This window comes from Marmota marmota, unplaced genomic scaffold, assembly GCF_001458135.2.
Source record: "Marmota marmota marmota unplaced genomic scaffold, marMar, whole genome shotgun sequence".
In the NCBI taxonomy this organism is placed as follows: Eukaryota; Metazoa; Chordata; class Mammalia; order Rodentia; family Sciuridae; genus Marmota; species Marmota marmota.
In genome coordinates, this window is record NW_025999999.1 from 8,015,750 (window position 1) to 8,028,657 (window position 12,908).

General features: G+C 46.6%; 1 protein-coding gene across 1 annotated transcript in view; it reads right to left on the minus strand.

Moving 5' to 3' along the window:
• Positions 1 to 5,140: 5,140 nt before the first annotated feature.
• The window catches only part of Arl3 (ADP ribosylation factor like GTPase 3), a 40,795-nt gene continuing 33,027 nt past the window's right edge, over positions 5,141 to 12,908 (minus strand). Inside the window, exon 6 of the mRNA XM_015494732.2 lies at positions 5,141 to 5,419. Coding sequence (XP_015350218.1) covers positions 5,372 to 5,419 — 48 coding nt within the window. The 3' untranslated portion in view covers positions 5,141 to 5,371. The remainder of the gene's footprint in view (positions 5,420 to 12,908) is intronic.

Genomic DNA, 12,908 nt, shown 5'->3' on the forward strand with positions numbered 1-12,908 from the left:
GCACACACGCACACACCTACACTGGTGGACCAGCAGATGCACTGCAGGAAGCTGGAGCTCTCTTTCCCTCCTCCCTGCCCTGCTCCTGGTGGCTGCAGCTTCTCCACGTTCTGCAGTGCTGGAAAAGGAAATTACAGAACAGATTGCAATTAAGAGGGATTGGGGGGTGGGGGGAGACAGAGGCCCTAAAATGCAGCTTGACTGAGCGCTAAACTGTGTTTTTGCCCCGAGCCAATCAGGAGCCTCTGACAGGAGCCTGTTCCCACTTACAAATCTAATTGCAGGAGGTGTGGCTGTGGTGGCCCTAGGAGCATCAAGAGAAGGGGGCTTCCATCCCCTCTAGGAGGGCAGCTAGCAGACCGCTGCTTGCTTGTTGCTTTCAAAGTCACAGAGCCACACAGGAAGGGAGGTGGGGAGCAGAGGTCTTGGGGCCTAGGAAAACCCAGACTCCAGAATTTCAGCCAGTTTATCTTAATAGGTACCAATGCACTGTACATTCATAATCTTCTCTAAGCCTCTTGACAACTACACAAAATGACAATTACTTCATTTTACAAATGTGAAACTGAGGTACAGTGTCCTAATATATGTTAGGTATTACCCTAGGTCTAAGAACTTTATTTACATTATCACTTTTCTTAAACCTGCCTGCTGCCAGTGTAGTGGCGCATGCCTGTGATCCCAGTGACCCAGGAGGCTGAGGCAGGAGGATTACAAATTCAAGGCCAGTCTCAGCAATTTAGCAAGACACTTATTAATTTAGTGAGACCCTGTCTTAAAACAAATAAACTAACTAAATAAGTAAAAAGGACTGGGAATACAGCTCAGTGTTCAATTCCCAGTACCAAAACAAACAAAAAAATCCAACTCCCTCCTACTATATCCCATTTTACAGATGAAGAGGCACAACTCAAAGAGAGGAAGTAACTTGCCCAAGGTCACAGAGCTGATTTATAGATAAGCTAGGGTTGAACTTGGGTCTCTGTGACTCCAGAGGATACACATTTTAATTGTACTGCACTGTGCCTCCATTAAGTCCTGGGCAGAAATGCCAGATTTATTGAGAAACAAAACAAACCTTAAATCTAAATTTTAGATAAACAATGAGTTTCTTGAGTATTACAACAATATCCCAAATATTGCATGAGATACATTTGAATTAAAATCTATTCATTGTTGATCTGAAATTTGAGCAGAACTGAGTGTCCTGTGATTATCTGGCAACCTTAGACCTTCTTTCTCCTCCTGCCCCTGGCTCCCTTCTCCTATGCCAACAACTTGCCCTTAAAGGTGGGGCCCTTTGGGAGCAGGGGTGCTGCTGTATCTCTAGATTGCTGAAGGGGTAAACAAACCCTTCAGCAGCAGAGGCACAGTCCTGGGTCTCTGTCAACTTTGCTGCCTACTCTATGACTTTGTTTTTTTTTTAAGAGAATTTTTTTTAATATTTATTTTTTAGTTTTCGGCGGACACAACATCTTTGTATGTGGTGCTGGGGATTGAACCCAGGCCGCACTCGTGCCAGGCGAGCGCGCTACCGCTTGAGCCACATCCCAGGCCCTACTCTGTGACTTTGGGTAAGACTTTCCCCTCTTTGAACCCTCTCACAAGACCACCCAATATCTGGTCCTAAGTAACTGCCCACCCTAACTTTCCTAACGTTTTCCCTTTTTCCTGTGTGTGGGGTTGTACCTGTGTGAAATCTATGGGTATTCTGCTGTGAGGACAGAAGACACCCAACACCCGGGACAGGGAGCTCCAGGCAGGCAGTGGTGCTGCTCAGAGGAGACATCTGGTGTGGAGGGATGTGGGGAGGAGGCTGAGCAGGAGAACTTGGGAGGCTGGGAGTGGAGACTGCCAGGAAATAGGCTATTGAGTTGTTTTTTTTTTTTGGTCAGTGGTGGGTTTGGCCTGGGTTGGAGGCCCCCAACACTCCCCTGCACGTAAAGGCTGTGTGAGCTTGGCAAATTCCTTGATTGAGGGAAATGGCTCTGCTTCCTCAACTGCAAAGAGCAACCCATGCTGCCACGATCCATGTACAGTGCCTCGTATGCAGGAGGCACAAAAAGGGAGCTATCGCTGCTGCTGCTGGGGGCATTAACATCATATTCATCCTTCTGAAATCAGCCCCTCCAGAAAGGCTACCCTCTGCAAGGGCGGGCCAAGCCATCCGGGCCCTCTCCCCGAGCTTCCACAAAGAGTACACCTCATTCTGGGCTGCCTTCATTTCAGCTGCATTTTATTTGTCGCGTTTTTGACAGACGTCTAAATTATACATTGAGTTTTCCACATGACCAAACACCACGTCCCTTCCTTTGATTATCATTTTCAAAAGGGACTATAAAAAAAGAACCTTTCGATGGATCAGACTGAACCCTGAAACCACATGGAGTGCAGAACTAAAAATAAAAGGAAGTAAGAAGCGGCCCCTGAGAAGGAAAGGAAAGAGAAATCAAAGCACACGGTGATGGGAATCGAGAGACGAGTCCTGGTGAGGGTGGCACGGTGTCACCCTCCAGGCCAGGCCGGATAAGGAGCAGACGACAGTGAGGGTGGGGCACAGAGTGGCACAAAAATAGCCACCACTTTAGTCTGGAGGGGAATAAAGAAATTCATCAAAAGCCAGGGAAGAGAGAAGTGGAGATGGAGGAGGAGGGAGGACAGGGACAGGACTTGTCACCCCCGCAGCTACCCTCGCTGCGGACTTCTCTAACCCTGGCATGGTGCTCACTGCTGGCATAATCGCTGACTTTCAGCTGTGCACCGGCATGTTCCCCAGCTCAGCCCACATCAATGACACCCTTGTTTCCATAGTAACCAAGGGAGAACGAAGGGGAAAGGGTGCATTGCACTGGGCGCAGGGAATCCAGCCAAAAGCAGCCTCAAGGGGTGGGTGGAGAGGAGGGGAGGACTCAGTTTTTCCCACAGCTGATTTGAGCACACACTATGGCCCGCCTGGGCCTTGCCTGCCCTCTGGCCCCAGCCTTCAACCCTGCACATTCAGATGCAGCAACCCAGCAATCCTGCCGAGAGCAAAAGTCTTACTAAGGCTCACTGGGGTGGGGGTGGGAGTGGGGAGAGGGGTATCCCCTTTCTATCTTCAGATTCTGTCTTCTGGTCATGGCCACAGGGGGCAGGGAGGTGGCGCTGGGGAGAGAAAAGGGGACTTTAAAAGCATATTGTTTTTCCAAACGGGAGCTTTCAAACTCTGCATTTTCCAGGCTCCTCTCATCTACCCTCTGAACCTCGGGAGGGTTCAACAGGGCTCACAGGGAAGATGAAAGCATGTGACATCACCATGTGTTTCTAGCTGAAAGCAAATGGGAACATTCACAGAGGCTGTTATCAGAGCAGGGCAAGCGGCTTCTGCCTGCTCTTTGGGTCTGGGGAGCGCTTTTCAGAACAGTTCCTGAAGTTGGTGGTAAGAGACCAGAAACATTTTGCAGACTGTCCACCGCCAGAGTCAAAGTTCCCTATTGAAGTGCTCCAAAACTGCAGACCTCAAAGGAGGCATTTTGCCCTTCAGAGGACATCCCTGGTGTACTATTTGGAAGAAAAAACAACTTTCAAGGGTCGGGGTCACATTTCCAGCCTGCCAGAAGTGGCATTTCCAATTCCTCCTGGTTCTGTTTTGCTACTCTTCAAAGTGAGAGAGGAGCTTGGGAGAGCCAGAGAAGTCAGTCGCGGGAGCCGAGGATGCAGGGAAAGCTGGCTCAGTGGTTAAACAACCTCACCTTTTGTTCTGCAAGCCCTTCCAGGTCTTTCCACAGCCACCTCAGGACATCTTTTCCCAGATGTCTTTGTTAATGGCTTTCACTCTAGACAGCCTTTGAAACTGGCCAGGCTTCTGTCTCTCCTGCCTGACTCTTGTCCGGAAAAAGCTGGGTACACAGGGTTGGGGGCTGCAGCGGCCCTTGGCCCTTTTCTGTCTGCTCACGTGCCGTGGTTGTTTTGGAAAGGGCCACCTCCCAGGATGAGAAGGCAGCTGGCCTCCAGGACCCACCAGGCACTGGACAGTCTCTTATTCATTCTCAGAAACCCCTGAGTGGAGGTCCAGAACAGAGTTGAATTCAGGAGTGGGACCGGGCTCTGGCCTGCTTTCCCATGCTGGAAGCGGGGGTTTCCAAAGGCTCAGGGAAACAAGCTCCTTTTGCAACACAGGGCAGGAGAGGCTTCTGCCATTCCTCTCCAATCAATCAGCAGAAGACACATTTTACTGGAGAGGGGCAGGGGAGACCAGCAGCTGGGTGACTGGCTTCCTTGGGCATGACCCTCACCATCACACACCCATGTCCTTCCCAGCAGACCCCTCCACCCATGTGCATCCCACACCTCGTTGCCAGCACTGTAAAAATTGATCTCTTTGCAAAATTGATCTGCCTGGCTTTTCTCGGTGGAGCAGGTTCATGGTAAAGCTGCATTTATTTTTAAAATCTGATAGCAGCTGCCTATTGTGATCATTTAAACACAGAATTCTTTGAGCTTTAGAAATCCCTTCTATAGGAGGGCCATGGAGAAGCCAGCTAATCTCAGAGTCGGCTGCTCACTGCTCCACTGAACTGGAGAAAGCCTGTTTATGCTAGCCTGAGCCCTTGATGTGAGGGCTTTTTAAGGACCTTGTAATTTTTCTGGAATTAAACCTCCCACCTCTCCTTACATTCCAGATGTCATTACAGTCAAAAGTCATAAGAATTGCTTCCCTGTGTGGCTGACTTGGGGTGGGGGCATGTTTCTGTAGTGACTTGTCTGCAAGGATTTTTTTTCCTGTCCAAAGGGTGAAGATTACATACAGTTTCCCACCTGCATGACAAGATGGTTTAATCATCTGCTGTCCTTCCCCCTCCCTGATTCAGTCTGCTGGACAGACTGAAGCCCTGGCTCAGTTGGTGATGGCAGAAATCACCAACCAGCACCAGCCAACACTATGCTTCCCGACCACAAGGGTGGGGGTGGGGCGGGGGAAGGACAGGTCAGTAAATAAATTAACTCAGCATAAGCAGCTTCTTCCTTTTTTTCTTATCTTTTTTTTTTTTTGAAAGAAAAAAAGCCCACTGGAATTGTCTAAACTGCAATGCAATCTCTTGCTCATTTAAAAGATCTCATTTTCTAATCATGTGCTTTGAGACATTTAATACTATTTCAATTATGCAGAGGAAATAATATAATTCCTTTATTTGAAAAATGATACTGAACCTCAGAGATCAGTTAAATCTACTGCTGGGATGGGGATTCTTTTTAAACTGTGTTGTTCCCTCTCTTCAAACAGCTGTAGCTGTACACAGATGGAAAAACATTTGGTCAGAAAGCAGCAAATCAGTGTTTTTCAGGACCCAACTCGGTTCCCGCAGCTCCTCCGTCTCCATTCGTCTAGATTTTATTTCTTCTTTGCATTGACATTTTTGCAGACCCAGTTCATGCCATCCTTTGAGGGAAATAGAGAAAGAGAGTGTTAGTTTCAGGCAAGGCCCCGCAGGCTCCGGCCTCGGGAGGGGAGAGAAGGGAAGGGCAGGGGGCATCTGTCCTCCCTCCAGGGGACTACCAACTCTAGGCTTGCCCCAGGGGCCCACCTGGATGACCAGGGACAGTGACTTCCTGGGGAGGAGCAGGGAGGTCTCTGAGGGCACAGGAGGGAGATGGGAGGGGGAGGACCCAGCATCTGAACTTCAGATGGGTCCTCAGGAACTCCCTCTGAAAAAATAAACACATCTGCCTGGATCCAGGCCTGATTAAGGAGCTATCAGGAAAGATTCCAGCCATTTTTGGCTTTTTCTAAAAGCTGACCTTTGCTAGGGCATTAAATTCAATAAGCCACCCTTCTGGTGCCCCGGTATGTTTACAGTGTGACAGTGTACACTTGGGTTAAATTAAATTTCTTTTTGGAAAAACAAACCCTCTGCAGTATGTGTTCCTAGACACACTCGGGGGCAATGTGCATTTATTTCTCTTCTTGCTGCTCTACAGATAGGCTTAAAAGGGCCTGCTTCTTGTACCTTTAAGCTCTACCAAGCTGAGGGACTAGAGAGAAGGTTTCCTTAAAGGCACACTGACCTTGAAAGTGTCCTCTCTCAGAAGGCTGGAGAGAGACCGAGGTAAACCACACAATGCCTACAGCCACCTGGCAGGCAGCACAATTCCTCATGGATGCCAGGCCTGTCAGACATGACCTCCTTTTCCAGCCCCTCTGGAGCCATACCTGGACGCGCTCCCCTTCCCCAGAGGCTCCCTGACCTTCAGGAGTGTGGGGAGGCAGTTCCCTTCCAAGCCCTGAACAAAATCCAAGGCGGCCCCTGCAATGAATCCCCTTCCCCGAATCTGGGTCCCACACATTTGTGCTTATCAGGCAGACATGACACCCGGAGCCCGCATTTCCTGTGGCCATGGATCTAACTGCTGAACCTGAACGGCTGAGACAGCTTACAGTAATAAATATCAGCTGACACCCTTGGCCATTCGGAACATTAATCCCATAAAAAATACATCACTGCAAAACAACCAGCAAGCATCCTCTCTCCTGGCTAATCTCACTGTCACCTGCATTTACAGTGATTAAAACTCCAGTTGCCATCAGAACACTTGGGCAGGAGAACCAGATAACATGAGCAAACCTTATGGCCTTTGCCAAGACAAGGCTGGCCAGGGCTGAAAGCCCCAAGGCGGGAGCACCTGGCCACGGTGGGGCAGGTGGAGGAATGCAGAGTGGGCACAAGGCAGACACGTCTCTAATCACAACTGGGTCAGCTGCACACTCTGAAACATGGAGGCCAATTTTAAGACCATTTTATGGAAAGGATTAATTTAAAGAGAAGCATGTTTAATTTTAGTAGCTAATTGGTTTCCAGGAAAAAAAAAAGAAAAAGATCACCTGCCAGGAGACAAAAAAAGATTTTACAAATACAAGAGGGATGGATAAGATAACCATCTTCTCTTGCCTCCAAAGCTGAATAGCTCAGCACTTGCGCAGCATTTCCATCTTCAGGAGCCTGCCAAAGGTGCCACCGCAATACCCTCTCCTCTACAGACACTCTCCACGTTGGATCACACCAGCTGCTCCGAGAATCAAGAACAGTGTCCCCACATGATATGAATACCGCTTCATCTTTTTTTTTTTTTTAAATGGCTGATGAAGGAGGGGGTTTCCTTTATTATAAGTAACTGAACATGAGTGCAGGCAAAGAGATATGAAAATATTTACTCAGCTGCAGGGACTCAAAAGAGAAGGTAGAGGGTGAGGGAGCCTTGCCCTGGGCATCCGCTGTGGAGGTGGAGTGGGGTTTAAAGAGCAAGCCCTGCTGAGGGGCAGTGTTCTCCAGATGTCTAAGGACCTGCAATGGTGAGGCCTGTGTGGCCTCAGTGTCGCCAACAGAGGGCGCTCTCAAGCCAGCACGCACTGACCTCGGCCCCAGGGCCCCCACTGCTACCCTCTAAAGCTGGAGGAGCGTGGGAAGTACCCAAGTCTTAATGGAGGTAAAGCCCTGTGGCTGCCCTGGGCTTGGGGAGGCCCTTTGATCCAAAGTGTTTGTTAGAGTTGGAGGTAGGAGGTGACAATCAACAATTCAGGTGACAATACCTCATAAATCATACTGGGGCAAGCTTTGTCAAGGAGACCACTGGAAAGGAAAGATAATAGTGTTGTCCAAGATCCCCAAGGGGAGCGTCCACATGGGACTTGCTTGATGTCGTGTCCCTGAAGCTGGTATGGTGTCTGGCCTACAGTTAACAATTTGTATCTTTTAAATTAATCCTTGTAACAACCCTGTGAAGTAGGTGCTGTTATTATTTCCATACTTCAGATGAGGAAATGAAGACCAGAGTTGTCTGGGGCAGAGGTGAACCGTGAAGCCAGGCAGCCTGGCTCCGGCTGGCCGCATCCCTGCTCTTGAACTTACTAATTCTCTGTGACTATGGGTCAAGGCAAGGGCTCTGCCTCCAGCTTGGCGAGGAGCTGGGCGGCACCCTGAAGGGGAACAGGCAGCTAGTGTTTTCTTCCTCATGGCTTCAGCAGAATACAGAGGCCAGGGGGCCTGAGGACACCCTGTACAACTCTGCTGATGCTCTGAAGGCGCCACAGGCTGTTCCTGGCCACAGAACTCTCAAGACTCCTGGGATGCCAGCATCTAGGCCTGCGGAAGGGGCAGGTGATCCTGGCATATTAATTACCCACCTAGAACATCCCCTCCAGTGGAAACTCCATTTAGAAACAACATAACTGCAAGCAGAGGAAACTTCTGTTCCTTACATTTTTACTTTTTTTTTTTTTTTTGTACCAGGGATTAAACTCAGGGGCACTTGACCACTGAGCTACATCTCCAGCTCTATTTTGTATTTTATTTATTTATTAAAAAAATTGGGGGGGGGTTGTTGAGGACCTTTATTTTTATTTGTTTATATGTGGTGCTGAGAATTGAACCCGGTCCCTCACACATGCTAGGCAAGCGCTGTACTACTGAGTCACAACTCCAGCCCTTGTATCTTATTTAGAGACAAGGTCTCATTGAGTTGCTTAGCACCTCTCAGTTGCTGAGGCTGGCTTTGATCCTCCTGTCTCAGCCTCCAGAGACACTAGGATTACAGGCATGTGCCACTGTGCCTGGGCTTCTTACATTTTTAAGCAAATGTCCCACACCACTCCTGCTTTCACCTGGCAAGACTCTTGTTTCTGTAAGACAGATAACTGAGAAAAGATGATTGCTTACTTGAAGTAGGCTTCTCTCTGCCTCCAAAGAAGGAAATGAACTCACAGGTTTGTTTAATGGTTAACCCTTTATTGTTAAAAAAAAAAACTGGTTTGACCAATTTCCTGCACATTTGATCTTCACCATGGGGATATAATCTTTTTTGGGGAGGGGGTTAATGGGGAATAAACACAGGGGCACTCTACAACAGACCTACATTCCCAACCCTTTTATTTATTTACTTTTTTGAGACACCACCTTGCTAAATTGTCAAGGTTGGCCTTGAACTTGTAATCCTCCTGTCTCAGCCTCAGGAGTAGCTGAGATTATAGGTGAGCACCACTGCACCCAATTGGGAGATGATCTTTGGCAAGAATAGTCCATCCTCTCTTTTTCCATTGCATTTTCTCCTGACTAGTTTCTTGCTGAAACTGAATTTAAATTGACTAGCTTGAATTCAATAATTGAAACTAAAGAGAGAGACAGAACCTCAAATACTGAGCCCCAGCCTCATGGAAAGGAAATAAATTTCTCCACGTCACAATATTGTTCTCCACTATAACCACTGGGAGAAATAGAAGGCTGTCTCTAACTATGTGGGTGGAAACCTACTAATCACCAATTCCTGTTTCCCAGGATTTAAGGCACACTGCTTCTTTCTTTCTTTTTTAAAAAATATTTATTTTTAAGTTTTAGATAGACACAATATCTTTATTTTATATTTACGCGGTGCTGAGGATTGAACCCAGTGCCTCGTGCATGCTAGGCAAGCACACTGAGCCACAATCCCAGCCCCAAGGCACACTGCTTCTTTCTATGGGAGGGGTGGTCTCTGACTACACTCTTCTTTTTAATTTGATCTCAGTCCAGAGCATCCATCACTGCTGGATGGTTGGAAGGAAGCAGTGGCAGCCATGGTTGGATGGATCTGGTTTTTAAAGCCATGCTTGTTGTGTGGTCACTTTAGTAATTGCTTTAAGATGATGAGGAGCTCAGACCCTTGCTGAGCAATGTAGCCTGTCCCATTGTGCCATCAGGCCCCCAGGGTCAAGGAGCAGCTGGATGCAGCATACATAAAATATTGCTTCCTATTAATATTTTTCTAGTGACAAAGGGCACCACACCAGGGAGGATGCAAAAGCAGATGTCCTGAGCTTGCTTTCTTACTCTACAGAAAGGTTTGAAAATTTAAAAATAAACCTGAGCTCTGATGTACACCTGGAGATGGCAACAACTGATGCCAGGCCTACAAAGAAGTAGTATGTCATTTTTTTAAATATCAAAATTCAGGGTTGGGGTGTAGCTCAGTGGTAGAGCATGTGCATACATGAGGCCCTGGGTTTGATCCTTAGCACCAAAACCAAACAAAACCCATGAAATTCTATTGGCATATTAGGGAAAAGTCTTCTAGATCAAGGAAAAAGAAGCAAAGCCAAGAAACTGGGCTAGTGAAGGACAAGGGCTCATCTGTGGGGCTGACTGAAGCCGTCACACCTCTGCATTCAGACGGCAAGTGACACTTGCTGCAGAAGGGAGGCAGCTGGGAGACTGCTGTCACCTGGATCATCACTCTGCTCAGAGAAAGATGAGGGGAACAGGGGATAGATATAAAATGAAAAGGTGGGAATGAGGGGGTGGTCTGGAAAACAGCATCAGGAGACATTAAATTCTGCTAGCTCAGAGCCATTGGTACAGGACTAAGTGCAATGACTAAGGCTAGAAGCCAGTTTAAGACTGCTGGTCTCTGCCTTGGAAGGAAATCCAAAGCCAGGATAATTTTAATTTCACATGTACATATGCGCACACGTGTGCATACACACACACACACACACACAGTGCTTTATAGAGAAAATACCTTCAAACACCTGAAACTACAATAGCAAGAACAGCTGTGGTTAGGGGTTCAAACTTAGGTCTACAGGTGGAAGAGGGATGGACTTCTTGATACCTTTTTCCTGGCTCTAAGCCAGATCTTTTTTTTTTTTTTTAAAGAGAGAGAGAGAGAGAGAGAGAATTTTTTCATGTTTATTTTTTTAGTTTTCGGCGGACACAACATCTTTGTTTGTATGTGGTGCTGAGGATCGAACCTGGGCCGCACGCATGCCAGGCAAGCGTGCTACCGCTTGAGCCACATCCCCAGCCCCTAAGCCAGATCTTTTGTTCACTATTTTATAAATATCCATGGGAAAAGAAGAGAACATAGTGCTGGTGTTAAATGCTATATCCTGGGAGAGGCCCTAGCGGCAAGGTGTGGCCTCCAGGGTAGTGAGAGGTGGCTTCTTCCTGGTTTATAAGGGAGTCTGGGAAGGGAGTTTTAGGTTATCCCTTGAGACATTTTTCAGTTCCTCCATTTCCTGCCTTCATCTACTTGACATAACTGGGTCTCTCCTGATCACACCTCTGGACTATGGGCCTCTCAGTAGGACAGAACTTTAAAGATTGATGTTCTCTTCCAGCACCTTGTGCCGTTTACCTGTTCTCTGCTCTTGACAGCTTCCCATGAAAACCTGCTTTAATTACATGACGGGCTGGCCTCCTCTCACCATCAATCAGGCAAAGACAGACCTGTTCCAACTGTTCTCAATGCCCTCAAAAGCCAATGTCCCCACCCAGTGTGGGGATGTTGAACAACACATGGTATTACTCACCTTGTAAAGACTACATCTCCTTTGGGAATGTCAGGTGAAACAAGACCCTAAAATCCATCCCAGGAGTCACCAACTTCCGTGATCTCAAATCATGTGTTTAAGTCACTCAACTAATGAGAAGTGATATACTGCTTAGTCCATAGAGGGCTGAGCACACCATCTAGCAGATATGTGCCTGTTCCCCTGACTTGCCCACCTGGGGGTCCTGTCAATTTTTTAGTATGAGACAAATCTCCCAGATACATGTTAATTGCACACACACACACATACACACACACAAAAAAAAAGCAAACAGAATTGCTGTCTTTTTTTTTCTTTTGTGGTAATGGTTATTGAACCCAGAGATGCTAAACCACTAAGCTACATCCCCAGGCCTTTTTATTTTTTATTCTGAGACAGGGTTTCTATAAGTTTCCTGGGCTGGCCTTGAATTTGCAATCCTCTTGCTTCAGCCTTTTGCTGGGATTACAGGTGTGCACCACCACACCCAGTAAATGCTATCTTTTAACACCTGCAACTTGAACATAAATTCCAGATTTTTGTTTTTTTTAATTTCCTACATTTTTCTTCAGGTTCATTAGGACTGTGATTCCCAAGCCAGGCTTGGTGGCCATTGGCTTGGGAGGCTGAGGCAGGAGGATCTTGAGTTCAAAGACAGCCTCAGCAACAGCGAAGTGCTAAGCAACTCAGTGAGACCCTGTCTCTAAATAAAATACAAAATAGGGCTGAGCAAGTGGCTCAGTGGTTGAGAGTCCCTGAGTTCAATCCCCAGTACCAAAACAACAAAGAGCTGTGGTGCCCAATGTTACCTGACCAACCTACTGAGCATCTGATCATTTCAGTGGCGTTGTCTATTACTGGGGAGGTAGGATAGGGTAAGGAGGACAAAATCGAAATTTATAATATTTTGATAATTATTACACAGTACCTAAGAGTGAATCCCAAACAATTAGATCTTACAGACATTTTTCTAGTGAAGTCTTTAATTTTTAGGAATATTTTAATCCTTATTAATAAAAATCATTAAAGGCCTGTACTTCAATGATGCAATGCTGAAAAGGATTCCATTTAAGTGATTCTTTTAAAAGTGAAAAACCAAGAAACTGGCTGAGTGGACAAGAGCTTAGGTCAGAGGCATTACCTGAGGGAGGGACATGGTCAATCAGTGCCTCATATTGAAGAGTGTTTCCAAAGAAAAAAAATCCATGACCTTTCTCTGGTCCCCAAAGGTTACCATTAAAGGACAATAGACAGCAGATTCCCTTCTTAATTAACATTTTTATTAAATAACCCATTTCAAATAATGGTTAAATTCTCTAAATTTATATCATTCTATTAACCATAATCTAATCTCATTAACCTTGAAATCCCAGTCTTAACTACCCAATTCTATACACCATGGTACTATCTACTAAACTAATTAAGTGACCTTCAAACTATTTCTCCTCCATACAAAATCATTATTTTTTTTGCTCATGGTTCTTTGCTAGATCTCTCTTGAATATCACTTCCTGTGAGCCTGGTTGCCAAAGGCCTCTGATTGGAGAACTTTCTTACCAAAATCAAACTATACATAATAAACTCACTTTAT